At 50.1% G+C, this 20,016-nt stretch overlaps 2 protein-coding genes across 3 annotated transcripts in view; one reads left to right on the top strand and one right to left on the bottom strand.

Moving 5' to 3' along the window:
- Positions 1-14: 14 nt before the first annotated feature.
- Positions 15-3,289, top strand: HTRA2 (HtrA serine peptidase 2). Its single transcript, XM_069071799.1, has 8 exons — positions 15-535; positions 771-975; positions 1,098-1,292; positions 1,484-1,516; positions 1,662-1,767; positions 1,940-2,009; positions 2,707-2,802; positions 2,882-3,289. Exons 1-8 carry the CDS (start codon positions 171-173, stop codon positions 3,045-3,047), a joined length of 1,236 nt encoding a protein of 411 aa, XP_068927900.1. The 5' UTR covers positions 15-170; the 3' UTR covers positions 3,048-3,289.
- Positions 3,233-20,016, bottom strand: part of LOXL3 (lysyl oxidase like 3) — a 19,476-nt gene continuing 2,692 nt past the window's right edge. Inside the window, exons 3-16 of one of the 2 annotated variants that reach the window (XM_069071776.1) lie at positions 18,381-18,544; positions 16,937-17,154; positions 9,730-9,786; positions 9,063-9,122; positions 6,276-6,498; positions 5,860-6,040; positions 5,584-5,738; positions 5,217-5,384; positions 4,970-5,132; positions 4,515-4,758; positions 4,255-4,370; positions 3,960-4,096; positions 3,759-3,870; positions 3,233-3,619 (exon numbers count right to left, since the gene is read on the bottom strand). In XM_069071776.1, the coding sequence (XP_068927877.1) occupies positions 3,546-3,619; positions 3,759-3,870; positions 3,960-4,096; positions 4,255-4,370; positions 4,515-4,758; positions 4,970-5,132; positions 5,217-5,384; positions 5,584-5,738; positions 5,860-6,040; positions 6,276-6,498; positions 9,063-9,122; positions 9,730-9,786; positions 16,937-17,154; positions 18,381-18,544 (2,072 nt within the window). In that variant the 3' untranslated portion in view covers positions 3,233-3,545. The remainder of the gene's footprint in view (positions 3,620-3,758; positions 3,871-3,959; positions 4,097-4,254; positions 4,371-4,514; positions 4,759-4,969; positions 5,133-5,216; positions 5,385-5,583; positions 5,739-5,859; positions 6,041-6,275; positions 6,499-9,062; positions 9,123-9,729; positions 9,787-16,936; positions 17,155-18,380; positions 18,545-20,016) is intronic. The other variant, XM_069071779.1, reaches the window with a different exon arrangement.

The raw sequence follows: 20,016 nt of genomic DNA, 5'->3' as shown, positions 1-20,016 counted from the left end.
GGAGACCGAGGACTACGCATCCCGGCATGCACAACAGGGCACCGCCCACCCTGGCTCGAAAACTACTGCTCCCGAGGTGCGCCAGGATTTGAACTCCGGTCGGTTCTCGTTAGCCCAGTCAGCTCTCGGGGCACCGTCTCGAGGGTAGGGCTCGGGGCCGGCGGCGAGTCATGGCGGCGGCGGCGCTGTTGAAGAGGTTGGGCCGGGCTCGCGCCTTGAGCCTGGGCGGGCTCCGGAGCCTCGCCGGGCGGCCCCTGCCCTTGGGCGAGGCTGAGGCGCCCGGAGCAACGGAGCCTGAGGAGTCCCGAGCGCGCCGGTGGACGGCGGCCGCGCTAGGCGCGGGGACGGCGGCGCTGCTGCTGCTGTGGGGCTCGGGGGGCCGCAGGCGCCGGCCGGGCTTGGGCCTCGCGCCCCCCGCTGTCCTGGCAGCTGTCCCCGCGTCCCCGCCCTCCTCCCCGCGGCGGCTTTACAACTTCATCGCGGACGTGGTGGAGAAGACTGCGCCCGCCGTGGTCTACATCGAGATCCTGGGCCGGTAACCGCGCGGGCTGGGGTGGGGGACGCTGACATCTGACCTCCCGATCTCCGGTCCTGTTACCCACTCCCCCGCCCCCTTCCTCAGGCTCTTTCAGTCCTGGGCACCAGGGGGCTGGAACCACCCTCTCCCTTTAGAGGAGGGGCTGTTGGGGAGGGGGGTGGAAAGGGACACAGTGCCCTCCCCACCCCTCCCTGACCTTGTCTCCCACCCACGCCTCTTCTCCCTTCCCCAGACACCCCTTCTCAGGGCGAGAGGTGCCCATCTCCAACGGCTCGGGCTTCATCGTGGCCTCCGACGGCCTGATCGTCACCAATGCCCACGTTGTGGCTGACCGGCGCCGAGTCCGGGTGCGCCTGCCCAGCGGGGAGACGTACGAGGCCACCGTCACTGCCGTGGACCCCGTGGCAGACATCGCCACGCTCAGGATCCCAACCAAGGTTGGGGGGGTGGGCATTGGATCGGCCCAGTTCTACTCCAGCAGCCCCTACCCCCGGGACCGCTGGGGCACTGACCCACCTCCCCGAGCCTCCGCCCCTCAGCCGTTCCTCCCGCTTCTCAGGGCCCCCTGCCCACGCTGCCCCTGGGCCGCTCGGCCGAAGTCCGCCAGGGGGAATTTGTTGTTGCCATGGGAAGCCCTTTCGCCCTTCAGAACACCATCACCTCTGGCATCGTCAGTTCGGCCCAGCGGAGGGCCCGGGACCTCGGCCTGCCTCAGCCCAATGTTGAGTATATCCAGACGGACGCTGCTATTGATGTACGCAGGGGATGGAGATAGGACGGGGGTGCGAAGGTAGATTGGGCCGAGGTTGAGTCTGTGTAGGGGAAGATGGGGAGACAGCCGGAGTGGTTGGAGGTGTGTGGATGTAGAGTTTGGAGAACCAGTTTACATCCCGGTGTCATTCTTATATCATTCCTTCTTTTTTCTTTTCTTTTCTCTTTTTGTAGTTTGGAAACTCTGGGGGTCCTTTGGTTAATTTGGTAAGTGTGCTATTCATCTTTGTTTGCATAAGGGTCATTTGGTCAGGTTTTGGGGCTGGCCCTATCTCCCTGCCCATCTGTGTTTCCCCTTTACTCCTGGTACCCCTGGCTGAATTGTGCTGGGATGGGGTCTATGTCTTTGCAGGATGGAGAAGTGATTGGGGTGAACACAATGAAGGTCACAGCTGGGATCTCTTTTGCCATCCCCTCTGACCGCCTTCGGGAGTTTCTGCAGCGAGGGGAGAAGAAGAGTAAGTAGGGAAAAGGAAGCAGTCATGGGATGGATCCCCCAATGATGTTGGGAGTAAAGAAAGAATGGTACCTGAGTGAGGAGGGATAATTGGGGGATGCCGGGGTGACCAAGAAAGGAGGACACACTGCTGAACAGGCTGACAGGCCTCCTTAGTTTTCTCTCTGTACTAGGTTCCTGGTTTGGGAGCAATGAGTTGAAACGGCGATACATTGGGGTGATGATGCTGACATTAACACCCAGGTATGACTTTCGGGAAGAATGGGGTGGGAGTGGCGAGAATGACTGCCAGGTTGAGAATCTGATTCTTATTTAACCTTCAGCCAGTAAACAGTGGATGAATTGGTAGCCTCTGCCATGTTTCTCTTTTACTTCTATCATGATCATTTCATTTCAGGCCTTAGTCACCTACTACTGTGTACCAGAATCATTGTAGTTCCCTCCTAATTCACCTCCTTGCCTCTAGTTTATTCCTTAATTCGTATGGATATAATAATTTTGCACAAGTCACCCCCTGCTCCAATGATGAGGGGCTCCCCGTTGCCTTTCTCAGCATGGCATTCATGGATCTAACTGGCTCTAGCTCACTGTTCCTGCTCTATCCCTGTTCTATTAAGACCGTGGCCAGATAAGATTAGTAATTTCTGTACCTTTGGTTACATTTCTAAATCAACATGCACTATCCTTTTTCTTTGTCCACCTTCTGAGACCTAGCTTTGGTCTCGGCTTCTTCTCTGTGAAGCCTCAAGTGAATGTTACTATCATCAGTGATTCCTCTCTTTTCTGAGACTCTCTGTCATTTAGGAAAGGACTGACTTAAATGGCCTTTTCACCCCCAGAGTGTCACTTAGGGGCCTACATTGAGAATGTGGTCAGTGTATTTGGCTGAAGGAGGGGGTGGTGACCAGGTAAGCCTAACCATGCCTCATGTGCCCATCAGCATTTTGGCCGAGCTGCAGCTTCGGGAGCCGAGTTTCCCTGATGTCCAGCATGGTGTCCTCATTCACAAAGTCATCCTGGGCTCCCCTGCACATCGGTGAGAGGGGTGACTTGTGGGAGCCTGCAGGAGGGAGGGCAGGGCCGTGGTTCCCCACCTTGATTCTTTCCTCCTTCAGGGCTGGTCTGCGGCCAGGGGACATAATTCTGTCCATTGGGAATCGAGCAGTAAAGTCAGCAGAAGACGTATATGAAGCTGTTCGTACACAGCCCAAGCTGGCTGTGGAGGTCCGAAGGGGATTGGATACACTGACCCTGTTTGTGACTCCAGAGGTCACTGAGTGACCAGGACAGATTGAAGGGCCTAAGTCCTTATATAACTTTGTTTACTCCAAATGGAAGGAGAAGGGAGGGTATGGCCTCTTCCCTGTCTCCATAGCCCTTTTTCCTTGAGGCTGGAATTGCTTGGGAGAAGGGCAAGGTGGGTAATGAGCCAGGGGAGGGCAGGGCCCCCCCCACACACCCAAAGAAACAGGAGAAATGTTTTATATAAAATAAAATTAAAATAAAATAACATTTTAACTAGTGACATGTTGTAGCCAAGAGTGAGGGGAGTAGGATGGATTCCTCCCCCAAATCAAAAGACTGGAGGTATTGACTGTGTCCCCAGGACATTGCTGTGCATGGTAGGGAGCTGCTCTTTCTGCTCTGGTCCAGTTGTGGAAGGATGGGGAATCCTTCCCAGTACATGTGCCAAAGTTGTTTGGCTGAAGCCCAGTTTGGCTTCAATAGGCCCTGAGGGGGGGAGGTCCAGGGATCCGGTTAGCTGATGGACCAGGAGCCTTAGACAATTTGGTTGTTGGCCTGGCCAGGGTAGCGTTCAAATCTCCTGTTGGCCTCTTCACTGAAAGCATCACCTGGAAAGGAAAAGCGGGGGGACTGGATCAGGCCCTGACCCCAAAAGAGGACTGAGCTTGAAGGCAGATAGGAGGGGAATGAGAAGATAGAGTGGGGTAGGGGAGGGCTTTGCCACCCTGCTCAGCCCAGCCCTGATACCAATGTGGCAGTTGTGCACCCAGATGCGATGTCCGTCATATTTGCAGTTACATTTCATTGCGTTGTTGGTGAAGTCACTCTCGGCCACTTCATAGTTGGGGTTAATGACCACCTGGTGTGGAGAAGAAGATTAGGGATCTGCGTTCCCATTGGGCATCCCCAGCCATAGAGATCCCAGATCTCCCACTTTGTCCCCCTCACCTGCAGGATATAGTTTCCTGGTTTCACATCTGTGATGTCAATCCACTGGCAGTCAATGTCATGCCGGTAAAGATCCCAGCAGCCCACGGTGATGCCCTGTTCCCCAAAGTTGGCACACTCATATCGCTTGGAGACGTCTGGGGGGGATGGGGAGTTTAGAGGATGGAGCAGCCCCAGGAGGCCTCGGCTGCCACAAGTCCCAGCTATAGGCAGGGAGTCTGAGACCCCAAGGTAGGGAAGGTCCTCAGACCTCTGGGGCAGGGTCAGATTCTGGGGGTGGATGGCTTTGACTCACCCTCTTGACATTCAGTGTCCTCCAGACAGAAACTGGCCTTGTGACCCTCAGCCACCTTGGTGCCATTGGGTGTCAGGATGTCATAGTGAGTAAAGATGTCCATGCTGTGGTAGTGCCTGTGGGGTGGATTTAAAGGGGCCTACAGGCCTGCACCTCCCACTACTATGAAGGCCTTTGAGGCCCTCTCCCATAGAGTGTACAGTCCCTTCTCTCCCCCACTGAATCTCAGCCTCTCATTAGCCAAGACCTCTTTCCCTCACCCATGGCATTCATGCCACACCCAGGAGTGTCGCCCAGCCTTGGGCCTGAAGTCAGCTCGGCCGAGGTTATGGATCTGGGAGGAGAAACGGAGTAATCGTCGGTGGCCATAAGGCCAGTTAGCTGACCGGGCAGAGCGAGCCAGACAGTTTTCCTCTGCTGCACAGTACAACATGTGTAGTGGTCGGTCTTCAACGTAAGCAGTCTCCTGCACCAGTGCTGAGTGTAGTATCAAATCTGATGCAGCTGGGGAAGGAGGAGGGAGGTCACAGGTTATAGGGGCAGGTGATTTTTGTGAGTTTGCAGGGTAGGGGGCCTCTCCTCCCTCCCAGTCTGCATAGGAACTGTTTTTTTTTTACTGGAGACTTTTCTCTTGGGGAAGCAGGTCCCCATTCCCTGCCTGAAAGAGGGCTCATACTGGGCCAGGGGCCCCCTCCCCTAACCCACTCCCCCTCACTCTCAGAACAGATGACACCAGCAGTAAAGCGTGTGCCTGTCCTCTTGCAGGCAACATGGGTGCCATGGTGGGCACACTCTCCTAGGGATAGCTCAGAGCCTGTACAGCGAACTCCACTCAGTACCACATCGGTGACATTCCCTGAATCCCAGTACCATGTCTCCTGGAAATGTGGACATGTGGACACATGAGAACCCAGGAAATATGGGGGAAAGCCCTTATTTTCCCCCTTTCCCTCCATACCTACCTGCAGGCCGTGGTTGGCATAGCCCAGGCCAAGTTGGCGACAGGCCACCATGGCTTCTAATGTTCCCCAGTCATCTCCACAAATAAGGCCCCAGCGAGGGGAGCCAGGTCCCCCTACCTGCACCTCCACTCGTCCCTCATAACGGCTTCGGCCTCCACTTAGCCGGATCTGCAGGGAGCAAAGGGAAGGCTGCACGAGGTGTCATGTGTTCTTGAGGGTGACAGATGAAAGGTTGGGAGGGATGGTTAGAGGTTGAGAGAGTCAGTGCTGGAAGATTGGGAGAGAATGATGCAGGAAAAGAGGCGATGAGGAGGGCACAGGGGCCTGAAGATAAGCCTGTGACCCAGGATCACAGAACAAATCTGACCATGGTCTCAGCCCCCGTGTAGGGCAGATTGCAGCGCACAGCGGCATCCTGGGCATGGGAACAGTCCTCAGCAGTGATGTTCCTGTAGGGACAGCTCCAGAGGGAATTTTCTCGACCTGAGCATCGTACCTCACTCAGGTGGATGGGGCCCATACCTGGTGTCAGAGGACAAAGGTCAGGGGGTTATAGATAACATGTCTCCACTTCCACAATGTCTGTCCCGTGGTACTCCCTCCTCCACCCTATGGGAGTTACTACTCTTTGCCCTTAGCTCACCCTGTCCCATTCGGGCACCACTCAGGGCCTCTCGGGCACTCCCAAAGCCCAATTCCCGGCACAGAACACTGGCTGACAGGAGGTCCCACTTGTGGTCACAGACTGTGCCCCACTCGCCGCCCTTTAAGACCTCTACCCGGCCCTCACCCGGCCGTGCTCCGCCTTTCAGCCGAAGACGGGGCTGAAGAGAGACAGACATAGAGATGGGAAAGAGTATTAACAGGGTAGGGAGGTAGACACATATTTGGGGCAGGGGATGGAGGGTATCAGGTGTACAGCAGCCCCAGGGGATTGCTATCTCTGTCCTAGAGGGTCAGGTTTGGAGGAAGGTACTGTCAGGCCCCCACTGGTCCCTTGAGGTGGGCTGGGCTGGGTTGGTGGGAATGGGGGGACCTCCCTCTGCTTGGGTCACACACCTCTCCCCGAGGTTGTGTCGATGACTGCTTCTTTCTCTGGCCACTGGGTGTGGCATAAAGAGAGCCTGGCACACAGCTCACCACGGCGGGTGCCCCACCTGGGCACCGGGCAGTGTCATTGCCACGATAGAACTCCAGGGGGCAGAGGGAGAGGTGAGCCTCAGTGCCCAGACATGCCACTCCATGCAGGCCAAAGGAGTGACGTTGGCGCTGGGCCAGCAGCCTGGGGACAGGGGAAGGAGGAGGATGGGTCCCCAGACTCTAGCCTCCTCATCCTCAACCCTCCTCCCCATCTCCCTGGTCCCATTCCCCTCTCCCAACATTTTTTACAAACTCCACCCCTTTCTGTGAGAGAGAAAAACCCAGAGTCTCAGGAGAAACAAGAGACAATGGATGTTTCAAAAAAGGGAGGGATTTGGGGTAAGGAGATGGAAGGAACTTTCTGGACAGAGGGAGGAAAGATAGCTCATTGTGACCTTGACCCTACCTCCATCAGCCCCCCTGCTGCTGGTCCACGAGCAAAAGAGCCATGAACTGGGACTAAGGGGCCCAACATGGCGGGGGTGGCCTGGAGGTAGTGCAAGCCTTGGCTTAAACAGGAGGCCCAGTCAGCCTGAGTGTAGACATGAATGCACCTGCATGCACGCTGGGGCAGAAAGAAGTGACTGGAGAAACAGAAAGTGGTGACACAGTAGAAAGGGTATAGGGCTTGAAGTCAGGAAAGACCTGGGTGTGAATCCTGCCTTTGACACTTAATAGTTGTGTGACCAGGAACAAGTGACCTAGAACCTCCAGAGATCCTGTTTCCTTTTACAAAATAGGAATAGTACGTATTTCTGGGACTGCTCCCACAGAATCAAGCGAAATAATGAATGTAAAATACATTTAAGCCATAAAATACAATATAAGTGTCTATTAAAAGAAGCATCTATGATACACGGCAAAGAACTGGGCCTGAGAATCAGGAGAGACCTAGATTCAAATTCTGCCACTATGTTGTGAATCTGAGCAAGGGACTTCATCTCTCTGGGCCCGTTTCCTTATGCGTTAAAGAGGGTGATAATTATGCCTATGTTACTTACCTCTTGGGGTTGTTGAGAGGATCAAATGAGATGGTAAAGCACTTTGCATACCTTAAGGCATTACATAAAGGTCAGTGAGTGTTATATTTGTTTTTGTTAGGAAATGTTCTAGGTCATGGGGTGGAGGATAGGAGCTAGAGAGGTTGTTCCAGGGCAAAATGGGAAGATAGGCCAGGACTTGGGAAAGAGAGACAGGACAGTAGAACAGGGGGAAGGATCAGGATGAGTCAGTATTGGGGAGATCGTCCAGGCAGCAGATGGGTGTGGTGGGGCGAAGGTCAGAGGAGAGGGAGGGTGATGGGAGGTGCCTGGACTGGAGAGATGCAAAGGAGTCTCAGGAGGGGTCACTTCACGCGTCTCGAATAAAAACAGTACAAGAGAAAGATCCCATAAAATGGCCGAGCAGGCAAATGGGATGGAGCCGGTGTTGGTCAAGAGAGACCAGGGACGGCTCTGGAACTTTGTTTATTTGAAGCCCAAAAGCTGGTACCAGGGTTGTGCGGACAAGAGAAATGTGTCTGCTTCCTGGAACAGACCCTAGCACCACAAAGGAAGGGGCCAGGCAGGACCTGGGGCTAAGATGGCAGAGTGGGAAAACCAGGAAAAACTACTTCCATCCTGTAGTTACCAAATATTAGGTAGGATAAGGCTAGGGCCACCAGAAAACACTGCCTATGAAGATGGATATGAGTGTAAGTGCAAGCATGGACAAAAAATGTGTGTGTGTGTGTGTGTGTGTGTGTGTGAATAAAGTGTGCCAAGACCCCAAAGGCCCAGGCAATGTCAGAAATGGTCTTATCCCAGAGTGGAAAGAGATGTCCTTTTGAGGGGGCCAGAATAGGGTCCATGGAGGGCAAAGCAGACACCAGAAAGAAACCCCCAAAAGCAGAGCTTCAAGAGGCAGCCAATTCTTCAAACCATGAGAGTGAAATGCTGATGAGAGAGGTCCAGAGGGTCATTCTGTGTGATCCCTGACTCAAGATGTGGTAGTGGGGAGATGGGAAAAGAAGAGGGTAAGGAATTCTTGCCTTGGCCTTCACTGGCCAAGCAGAGATTCCCCCACCCAGATTGTCTTCGGAAGCCACTGGGCTGGAGGTGTTTGTTCTGGGAGGAGAGGTACAGAAGGATGAACTCTGGGCTGGCATTCAAACCTAGCAAGTCTCTACTCTGATGCTGTCTCTAAGATCTCAGGCAAATTGCTTCCTTGCTCTGAGGCTCAGTTTCCTTAACTGTTAAATGGGGATTTAATAAAAAATCTTTGTCACTACTCAGAATTGTGGCGAGAATCAGCGAGATAGCATGAATAATGCTTGGTGTATAAATGGGAGTGGTGCTGTTATTCTTGGGCCTAAGAAGACAGAGTTCTGGAGTAATTTGAAGGGAAAAAGAGAGGACTGAATCATATAGCTTGTTGTCATAAATGCTGCTGTACTAGAAAGCTAGGTATGACTGCCACTTTGATATCCTGAATTTCTCCTCCATACCAGGCAGGCTGAAGGAATATATAATAAAGGATAGGATCCCTGGTCACTTAGGAAACCTCACCAGGGTGGATGGGGGTTCTGACTGGACCCAAAAGATCCCCTGGTCCCAAAAGCCCTCCCTCTTTCCCCTGGCTCCCAACCAGTCAGTCCCTATGGTCCCCTGTTTGGACCAGTGGGCTCTCAGTCTCTGTCTGCTTTTTACCATCCAGCTCTTTATTTACCTCTTTTTGGGCCCCTGGCCTGCACGGGGTTTGTGTTTGGCTTTAAGCTTGGTGACTGGCCTGGAAAAAGGAGACAGGCATGGAGGGAGGCAAAGGATAAGCGGGAGGGGGTCAGGATGGGTCAGGGGCCATCAGACTCTTTGTCTTTTCTGTTCTGTTCCCCAGAAAGAGAAAGAGGGCAGGGCAAGGGAAGGGATGAGGAAGGAAAGGAAGGCTGGGGAGATGCAGAGTCAGGTGGTTGGGGCACACTGTCCACACTGACCCCTCCATGGCCACATTGAGCAGGGCTCCAGGGGCCCATGCTGCCCCACTGGAGACACCTGATCAGAGCAGGGAAGAGGAGGGAGGCAAGGAAAGGTTGGTCAAATTGAGGCAGAGCCATGGGAAAGAAGTGAAGGGAAAGGGATGAAAAGAGGGGAGGTTGTAAGGGAGCGTGTGTGAATCGAGGCTGGGGGAGCTGGACCTGAGGGCTCAAGCCCAGGGTTGTTGAGGGGAGCAGAAGGGAGTGCTTCTTCCACTTGGCCCCACGTTTGACCCAGCTTGGCCACACCCCGATTCACTACCCTGGGATCTGGAAAGGACAGTGTCCTTCCAGTTCCTAGAGCCACAGGGAGGATCAGGAGGCCTCTGGATTCAGCCAGAGGTCAACCCCCTCCTACCCTGTTACCTGCTACGAGACCCACGGCGCTGGGCAGAGGCCTTGGCTGCCCGTTTCCTCAACCGTCTGTGAGGACAAGAGAACACTGTTGTAAGGACAAGCCTGGGGCCTGGAACCAGGCTAGAAGGCCAGTCGAAGTCAGGAATAAGGGAAATTTTTCTCAAATAATGTAGAAGGACCTCTCATCTCCTGTCCTACGGTCCTTGGTTACCAGAAGCTAAAAAATCATTTTCATTTCCAACCCCCCAACTAGTTAAGATGGCAGAGACAGATCCTTGTAGCTCAAGGTTGGATCTGAATGCCTGGGATCAGTGGGAAGGGAAGGAGGTGGACGTATGTGAGGATACACGTGAAGATTCAGTACAGGATCACTGCCTTTTTTTCCCCGATTTTCCCAGTTCTATTTTATTAACAATCACTTTCATAAGAACACCTTGTTTTGACCTGGCTCCTTCCTCCCAAAGGACTTTACCTCGTTTTCATATCACTCCTATTTTACCTCTCCCACACAATAAGATAGAATGAAGTTAACCCCATTTCACATTCATCCATGCCTTTCAATGGTTTTTAAGGTACTGAAGGAAGTACAAAAATAAGACACTGTTCCTACTGTATAGGAAAGAAAACTAATATACAAGAAATAACCTGTATATCCTAACAGTGAATTAGTGGTGAAGACAGGATACAATCTAGACATTCCATCATTTATTCTAGTCCTCTGCACTCCCTGACTTCCATGTGGGTCATTATAGCTGGGTCTCACTGATGGTCTGGCACTTGTCATTTTGGACTGTGACTGTGATTGTGCTGGTAAAGGGAACTCCCCAGGAAGATACCTGCACTGCCTGAGGCCAGGGACTGGAAGGCAGGCTGGGAGCCGAGAATCTCAAGTTAGCCAAAAGCAGAACTATAGAGGGTAGGGGTGTTAGGTAGTGTCTGGACCAAGAATCTCATAACTACTCAGGCCATTGAGTGGCAATGGGGTGGGGTGTTAAGCCCAGGAATTCGGAAGTTGGTCAAGGATGGAACCACGTGACTTGGACCATAGCCAGGCTGATGGATCTGGGAAGGCCAAACCTGGTCTGGCCTGCCTAAGCAGATCTGCTAAGCCAGCTGACCTCTTTTCTCAGCCTGCAGCCAGTTTCAAGGCTCATTGCCAAGAAGAGAAACCAAAAGTATAGAGCTGTCTTGAGGCCGAGGCCAGGCAGAGCCAGAACACTTGAGGGGATGGAAGTAGTAACGGGCAGGGCCCTAAATAGTCCAACTGCCCCTTCCCTAGCCCCCGCTTGGATGAGCTCCCAAGGAGTGAGGTCCAAGAGCTTGCTTCCTTTTTTACTGGTTAAAACTCAATGTGTCTTAAACCAAACTCTTCATCTTCCCTTGATCTCCAAGTGGCCCCACCTCCCAATTTCTCACTCCATAAAGTGGCACTGACATCTTCCCATTCAGTATTCTGAGTGCTCTCTGGCTCCCTCATCTCAACCCCACAATTAGTTGCCATGTCTGGTCCCTCCACATTATCTCCTGAATCCATTCTTTCTCACCTGGACTATTGTAACAACTTCCTTACTGGTGTAACACCAGCTTCTCTTTCACAAACCACCTGGAAAATGCACAGATCTGACCCATGTCACAGCCTTTAAAAATACCTTTGGTAATTCCCTATTGCCAAAAGAAACGCTGGGCTGGCATTTAATGCCCTCCACATAAAATGGCTCCTGCCTACCTTTCTAGCTGTATCACGTGTTACTCTCATGCACTTTCCATGCCAGTCAAATTGGGCAAATCTCTGTCCCCTGTGCATGTTAAGCCATGCCCCTACTCTGCTTTTGCACAGACATCCACTTCTCTGCCTAGAATGTCCTCTTCATTTCTGCCCCTGGGCATCCCTAGCTTCCCTGGAGAGGTACCATGGGTGCTTCCTCCTACAGGAGCCTTACCCTCCCTTCTCCTGGCTGCTGGTGCATTGGGTCTCAATGCTCTTTCCCTCTTGAAATTGCTCAGTATTACATGATGTACACTTTGTATCTACTTATTTGTATACAAAGTATCCCACCCAGCAGAATAGAAGCTCTGGAGGGCAAGAACTGACTGTCTTTGTTTCTCCCCAGCACTTAGCGCTTGATTATTTGTTGAGCTGATTTGAGCAGAATTCACGAATTCTAACTCCATCCATACTTCCATCCATACTGGACTAATTGCTGTTCCAGAACTTATCCTGTTTTATTCTGTTTCTGTAACAATGTTTCCCCCGTCCTCCACCCCTACCATGGACAGGATGAATTCAGCCTCCAAATTTCTGCCTTGTGAAGTCCATTCCTTCTCCCAAAGTGCATCAGGGGCCACTACCTCCTCTAGGAAGTTTTCCATGATCTCCCAGCTGAAAGTGATCTCTTCAGTGACTCTGGTTTCTCTTATTCACTTGGTATGTTATGACTTGTAAAACCCTCTGTATTGGTCTATAAGCTCCTTGAAGGAAGAGACATTATTATTATTATTAGCTTTTTGGAGGGGCAATTGGGGTTAAGTGACTTGCCCAAGGTCACAGCTTTTTTGTGTGTTAAGTGTCTGAGGCCAAATTTGAACTCAGGTCCTCCTGACTCCAGGGCCAGCGTTCTATTCACTGGGACTGTATAATTTTTAATCTTGGCCCTGTCTATAGTAAGTTCTTAATACTTAAGTCCTATGTAAGTACATAGTAAGGCTGGAGTTTAGGCATTAAGCTTAGCTGCCTCCATTCATTAACCACTAACCCCATTCATTTACTATCCTTGTGGACTTGGCCTCCTTTCGGCCAATTCACCTTTGATGGCTGTTCCTTGCCTGGACCTTCTGCATATAGGAAAGAGTAGAGGCCCCAACTGCATCAGGGTTTTGGGGGGAAGGATCTGTGGTGATTCTTAGTTCCCTTCCCTAGGCCACCACAAAGAGCTGGAACCTCTGGTTGCCTATCCTATAGGCATCCTTTGGGATGTTTCCCCCTGAATACATTACTGTAAAATTGCTTAGAATGCACACATTCCAGGGACAGGTGCTGGGGAGAGTTCCCTGATTCATTCCTTTCTGAAGAATTGTTGTGGCCTTCAATGGGGCCTAGCTAGTGGCTTTGGTGCCAGTTTGAATACTGTTATTATGTGTGACCTGAAGCAAGACCCATTTCCGTCTCCAGGCCTCAGTTTCCTCAACAATAAAATGATAGGGTCAGATCATCAGATGTTTCTAAGGTTCCTTCCAGATCTAAATGTGTGATTACTTTGAGAATCTCAGAGCCAGAGGCAGCCTCAGAAATCATCTTATTTACCTCAAACTCCATCAGGAATTCCCTCTATAGTACCCCCAAGGGTGGGGATTAGCTCCTCCTTACTTCCCCCCCTACCCCATGGTCCATTGTAGATACTTTCTGAGTGTTAGATGCTCTTCCTTTATATTGAGCTCACATATGCCTTTTTGGGCACCCGTTATTATCCGTGTTAAATAAGACAAGTCCAGCTTTGAATGCTGTGAATACTTTCTTCTCCAATGAAATATTTCTTTTTTTTTGCTTTTTGGAGGGCAATTGGGGTTAAGTGACTTGCCCAAGGTCACATGGCTAGTCTTTGTGTTGTGTCTGAGGCCAGATTTGAACTCAGGTCCTCCTGACTCCAGGGCCGGTGCTCTATTCACTGCACCACCTAGCTGCCCCAAAATATTTCTTTATTGCTCTTCATTTCCAATTTTTATGGCACTATATCTTCTTTTCTATTTTAAAATATTTTCTGTAGTCCTATAGTGATTTAGGTCTTTTTAGATTTCTGTCTTAGCCCTGACTGTCATTAATTATATTTTTTTTGGAGGGGGAAGGCAAGGTAATTGGGTTAAGTGACTTGCCCAAGGTCACACAGCTAGTAAATGTCAAGTGTCTGAGGCTGGATTTGAACTCAGGATCTCCTGACTCCAGGACCAGTGCTCTATTCACTGTACCACCTAGCTGTCCCTGTCATTAATTATCTATGTGACCTTGGAAGAGGTCCTTCCATCTCTCTGGACCTTGGTTTCCCTCTGTTGAACAAAAGGCTGGATTACATGGTCTCATATATCGCAGCACTTAACATGTCATTGTTTCATGTGTGTTTTTGTCTCTTTCACTACCCTTAGAATCAGTTCAGAAATGGAAGGGACTTTCCAGGTTATCTCGTTGAATTTCCTTATATCTTACAGTTAAGGAAACTGAGGAAGGGACTTGCCCAAGGACACTCAGATAGTAAGTGGCAGAGTGAGGATTTGAACCCAGTGTTTGTTCTTCCTTCAAATTCAACACTTTTCACACTGCACCATGCTGCCTTGTGGAAGAGGGCAAAGATTTCAACTTCTCTGGGATCTTCTACAGTTCCAAGTTCAGCATGTATGAATCCTTCTTGAATCAAGGACCCTCCAGGATCTTGTAAGCTAAGTCTCTATATAAACCCTATAGAAACATCCCCTGAGGTGAACATGAACCCTAGACAAATTTCTGAGTTGTTCTAAACCTTTTTCACACCTTTGCTCATCCCATACTCCTCATTTATTCTGAAATCCTGATGAAATCCTACAGATCCCTCCAGGCCCAGGCCCAATCCAATTCAATCCAACAAGGATTTATTAATAATGCATATAAATGCATACATGCAAAATATAAACTCAAAAAAATAAATAATGCATATTAATAATGCATAGGGACAGCTAGGTAGCACAGTGGATAGAGTGCCAGGGCCTGGAGTCAGGAAGACTCATTTTCCTGAGTTCAAATCTGGCTTCAGATACTTACTAACTGTGTGACCCTGGGCAAGTCACTTAACCCTGTTTTCCTCAGTTTCCTCATCTGTAAAAATAAGCTGGAGAAGGAAATGGCAAACAGCTTCAGTATTTTTGCCAAGAAAATCTCAAATTGGGTCACAAAGAGTCAGACTTGACTGAAAAGACATAACAACTGAAAAATAATGTAGTAGGTACAGTGGAAACAGCCTGGGTTCAACCAGAAGTGTCCCCCAGGACTCTCTGTGCTGGGCCCTCTTCTCCTCTCCTTCTACCTCATCGGCCCCCATGGATTCAATTATTATGTCTATGTAGATGATCCTCAGATTCATTTATCCAGCCCAATCCCTCTCCATATCTCCACTCTTGCATCTCTGTCTATTAAAATTCTTGAACTGGATGTCCCATAGGCATGTCCAAAACTGAACTCACTATCATTCTTCTCAAAGCTCCCTTCTTCCTAACTCTGCCATTTCCTTCAAGGGTACCGCCATCCTCCCAGTCACTCATTCTCTGAGTCTAGATGTCACCCTCAACTCCTCTTTCTCATCTTCCATACACAATTTGCTGCCAAGTTACCTGCCTACCCTTGGAGCATCTCCCCTGCACTCCCCCTTTTCCCCTTCTGACACTGCCACCACTCTAGTACAGGTTCTCAAAGCCTAATGCTTGGATGATTACAACAGGCTTCTGGTTCCTTCCCCTGCCTCTTCTTTCCCTATTACAATTCACTCTCTATTCGGCTGCCAAATTGATCTTCCTAAATCACAGGTCTGACCATGTCACCACGATATCTCCTCCCACCCCTCTCTGCCTTCTATAAATCCGACTGGTTTCCAATTACTTCTAGAATCAAATATAAAATCCTTTATTCAGCTTTTAGTGTTCTCCACAACCTGGCCCTTTCCTAACTTTCTAATCTTCTTACACCTTATTCTCCTGCAGGCAGGTACTTTGTGAGCCAATGATGTTGGCTTCTTTCCTATTCTGCAAACACACACTGGGGCTCCTGACTCCAGGCATTTTTACTGGCTGTTTCCAAAGCCTGGAACCTTCCCTCTCCTCATCTCCTCTTGGCTTCCCTGGATTCTTTCTAGTCTCAGTAAAGTCCCACCCTCTGCAAGAAGTGCCTTGGCCCCAAGAATGTCGCCAATTCATCCTTGTTCACATAGTTGTTGGCATGTTGTCTCCCCTATGAGACTGTGAACTCTTTGAGATCATCGAATGGGGCATCTGGATGGTAAGGTGGATAGGGCGCCGGTCCTGGAGTCAGGAGAACCTGAGTTCAAACACAGCCTCAGACACTTGACGCTTACTGGCTGTGTGACCTTGGGCAAGTTACTTAACCCCATTGCCTTGCAAAGAGAGAGAGTGCTTAGAGCACTGTCTGGCACTTAGTAGGTGCTTTTTGACTGGACTTGGATCTAGTGGCTAAGAAAATGGTTTCAAATCCTGACTCTGACGCTTTGGGCATAAGGTTTTTTTTTTTCTAGTTCTAAATCTATGAAATGATATTCGACAGGCACTGTGCAAAACCCTGGGGGAACTGACATACAGTCCCTGCTCACCAAAGAAAGTAATTACATTCCACAGGGCACATAATTCCCTTATTATCCCCTTATTCTGGGGAGCCCCTCCTGATCTCGCTCCCTTCCCCTCTTCTTTGAGAGCACCAGAAAAGCCGGGGACAAAGCAGTCAGCATTGTCTGCCTAGCGCTCGAAGACGTCAGCTACATTAACATTAAGGCGTGGAAAGACTCAGACCAACCCCAGGAGGGAGCCCCGCCCCCAAAACAAAACCCCGCCCACCCCGCGGGCCCGCCCCTCCAGGGCACACTTCTCCTTCCAGACCCCACCCCACCCCATCCCAGACCACCAATTCAGGTCCCATCCCCCACCACGGTCCTTCGTCCTCCCCGCATCTTTCTCTCCTCAGATCCCAGTCCTGTCTCATAATACGTAATTGAGACGCTTCCCTCCCGTATTGTATCACAGTCAAGACACCACAATCTCCACCCCTTTACTCTTCAGACTCGTCATACTTCAAACCCTTCAGATTCAGAGCTCTTGGCACATGAGTACAGACCTACCTCATCATACTCCCTCTTCGCCCCCCTACTCCCTAACCTTGGGCTTCTGCCTTATACCTCAAAACTCAGAATTCCTCCTACCTCGAACCCCAGACCCTCTCACACCCCAAAGCCTGTTCATTCAGACCCTGAATTTCATGCCAAGTGACTTGGCTTTGACCTGCCTTGACTTTCACACCTATCAAACCCCGACAGTCTCCTAACCTTCAGACCTTTAAATTCAGATCTGGACACATCTTAAACCTCGGACCCGTTCCCACTTCATAGCTCGGAGCCCTCCTTACCTCACATCACTCTCATGCCTCACACTTGGGATGCCCTTTCCCCCACCCCTGGACCCACTCTGGCTCTCTTACCTGTAGAAGGCAGCATTCACCCTCCGCTCGCTGGGGAAGCCCAGCATCCCACAGATCACTCGGCTGTTATGGGCGCTCCATCCGCGGTCACACACCTGGGCCCACCCCCCAGGGAGCCGGACCTCAACCAGCCCCTCTGTGACAGGCAGGGGCCGCCGGCCCCCACCCACAGCGGACTTCAGACGAACCTCTTCTACCTGCAGATGCTGTTCCTCCACCTGGAGATGGGATGGCACAGGTTTGGGTCAGCCCTTCATCACACAGACACATCTTGGGGACGGAACCCCAGGGAGACTTCTCATTCCCATCCTCTTATACTTTAGGATTGAGAATTGGAAGGGAACTTGGAGATCAAGTTCTAACCCCTCCATTTTACAGATGAGGAAACTGAGGCCTCCAGTAGGGCTGGAATTTATTTAAAATTGAGTAACTCTCCAGCTCCATATCTCCCCCTGCAGGAACCTGACACAAAAATCCTTTCTCACATAATTAAAATTTCTATAGAAAATCTAACTCTCTCCTAAAGAAAAATAGAAAGAAAACAAAAAAGTCTAAACAAGAAAGTATAAATTCTATTTTACAGATGACGTGACTGTGGCCTAGAGAGAGAGCAGGGGCAGATGACAATCTGGAGCTGGAAGAGATGGGAGAGTGGGGGGGACGACACAAGCTCAGAGAGGTTAAATGACTTGTTATCTACTAAGGAAGTAGTCCGGTCCAGATTTGAAACTGGCCTTCAGACTCCCAAACCTGATTTTTCTACTAAATCAGATTGCCATCCTTTTGATATTATAATAACTGCCTCATCTCGGAGGTGCAGTGGAGATAGTGCCAGACCTGGAGTCAGGAAGCCTCATTTTCCTAAATTCAAACTCAGCTGTGTGACCTTGTTTGACTCAGTTTCCTCATCTGTAAGATGAGCTGGAGAAGGAAATGGCAAATCACTCCAGTATTTTTGCTAAGATGGGGTCACGAAGAGTTGGACATGACTGAAAATTACTGAACAAGTGCCCCATGACCCCCATATCTTCCCCAGCCCCCAAATCCCAATGTGCTGCTTGTGTATATATATATATAATTGCTAGCATGTATATAGCACATTATGGTTTGTAAAGTTTTTTACTTTTTAAATATCTCATTTTGAATCTTTGTAAAAATAAAGTGAAATTCAATTTTAAACTGCAAATAAATATTATCTCATGTTCTCCTCACAAAAGCCTTGGAAGGTAGGCATTATTATTATCACTGCTTCACAGATGAGGAAAGTGAGGCAAGACAGAAGTGTAGTGACTCGACAGGGCCACACAGGCAAGGAAATGTCAGAGGGAGGATTTGAATTCGTCTCTCTGACCCAAGGTCCAGCCCTCTCCGGACTGTACCCGCTGGCTGACACACGCATACGTTTTTGTACAGACACGATGTCTTTGCCCACATACCCACCAACCTCTATGATGTTGGAGTCGGAGAAGCCAGGAAGGCGTTGGTCCTTGCACACCACACCAGCATCCTCATCGTGGGTGCAGTCGCTGTTGCCCCAGCCCCGAGAGGCACACTCGGTAATGCTTTGCTCTGTCCCCCTGCAGTTCAGGTTGTCCAGCCAGATTCGGCCTTGGGGAGTGGGACAGAAGAGACTGAGAAGGAGCACAGAGATAGTGATGGAGGTGGGAATGGGATTGTTGGCAGGGCATGGAAGAGCTGGGGGTCTGAAGGCCTTCTAGTCCCCCCTCCCAGTACCCATTTCACAGGTGAGGAAAGAGATACTCTGCGATGTGAAGATAAGAGGGCCTTCTAGGTCACCTGGCCCAAGCAGATGTGGGTGAGGGAAGGGGAAGAAGGAGTATGGAAGGCATTTGGTGGTTTAGGCCTGGGGAATGCAGAAGGGCCTTGGTAGAGCAGGTTCATTTTGAGGCCCTGGGGAGTAAGCATCAATCATACGGAATCAAAGAATTTTAAATTTGATGGGAGATTAGAATCTACTGAGTCCAATTATTTTATCTTCCAGAGGGGGAAACTGAGACCCAGAGAGAAGAAGTGACTTTCTCAAAAACACATAATGATTCAGAGGGAGAGTCAGAATGAGGACTCCTACCTGATCTGGTCAAAAGTTCTTTTCTAACGAGCAGGATGACAAGCAGCCCAGGGCACTGATCATCCCCTCAATCTGATGCCCCCTCCTAATCAGTCCCCTTCATGTAATATCTGGGCCTACCTTGACATGCCCTTTTTCCAGTCTAGAGTTAAAAATGAAAGGATCTCATAGTTGGGAAGGACCTTGTCCAAACTCCCTCCCAGCAGAAGAATCCTTTCTATATATAGACCCCTGGTTCTGGGGTCCCTGAGATTCCTCTTCAGGACTTTTGAATTTATGGAAACTCATTGCTTCCTGAAGAAGTCCATTCCATTTTTTGGTTTCTTTTTTTTTTTTTTAAGCAGTTCAAGTTGTTAGGAAAATGTTATTTGAGCTGTGATCTGCCTCCCTGTACCTTCTAGTCATTGTACCGAGTTCTGGCCTTTGGGAGCCAAAGCAGAATGAGTCTAATCCATCTTCCCTATGATAAATACCCACAGACATCGAAAGACCTCAAAGAAAAGCAGAGGTTAAAATGACTGGCATGTGGCCATCCATCTAGGAAGCGTTGGAGGAGGCAAGATTCAGACCTGGGTTTTCTGGACTCCAAGACCAATCCTGCTCTCAATGCAGAAAGGTCCTGGAGAAAGAGAACTGGGCAAAGATTTTTGGATTTGGCAATTAAAAGGTCAGTAGTGGTGACCTGGGAGAGACTAAGTAGCCTTAGGGAGAGAAGCCAGATTTCAAGTGTGCTGAGCAAGAGGATGTTGAGTTCAAATGATTCTTTCTAGAAGTTTTGCAGTTAAGGGAAGAGGAGAGGTATAGGGCCATGCCTTGAGAGGGGTGGCATGACCAAGGGAAAGTTGTTTTTTAAAGTTAGAGGAGACCCGAGTACTGGAAAAGGAGAGGTATCATTTGGGGGTGGGGTGGGGTGGATGGAGGACAGTTGAAGGGGTCATGTCCAGTGGCCTCTGAAATTAGAAGCAATGTTACAGGATGAAATTGGGGCTCA

The sequence above is a fragment of the Petaurus breviceps genome, unplaced genomic scaffold, assembly GCF_028583685.1.
Source record: "Petaurus breviceps papuanus isolate PSGF00001 unplaced genomic scaffold, PetGlider_PUasm1.0 140, whole genome shotgun sequence".
Lineage (NCBI taxonomy): Eukaryota > Metazoa > Chordata > Mammalia > Diprotodontia > Petauridae > Petaurus > Petaurus breviceps.
Note: the sequence above shows the minus strand (reverse complement) of the source record. Positions and strands in the feature narration are given on the sequence as shown.

Coding starts and splice junctions, on each gene's coding strand:
- HTRA2 (XM_069071799.1), top strand. CDS start 171: ATGGCGGCGGCGGCGCTGTTGAAGAGGTTGGGCCGGGCTCGCGCCTTG. Junction 976..1,097: donor CGCTCAGGATCCCAACCAAG/GTTGGGGGGGTG, acceptor CCCGCTTCTCAG/GGCCCCCTGCCCACGCTGCC. Junction 1,293..1,483: donor AGACGGACGCTGCTATTGAT/GTACGCAGGGGA, acceptor CTCTTTTTGTAG/TTTGGAAACTCTGGGGGTCC.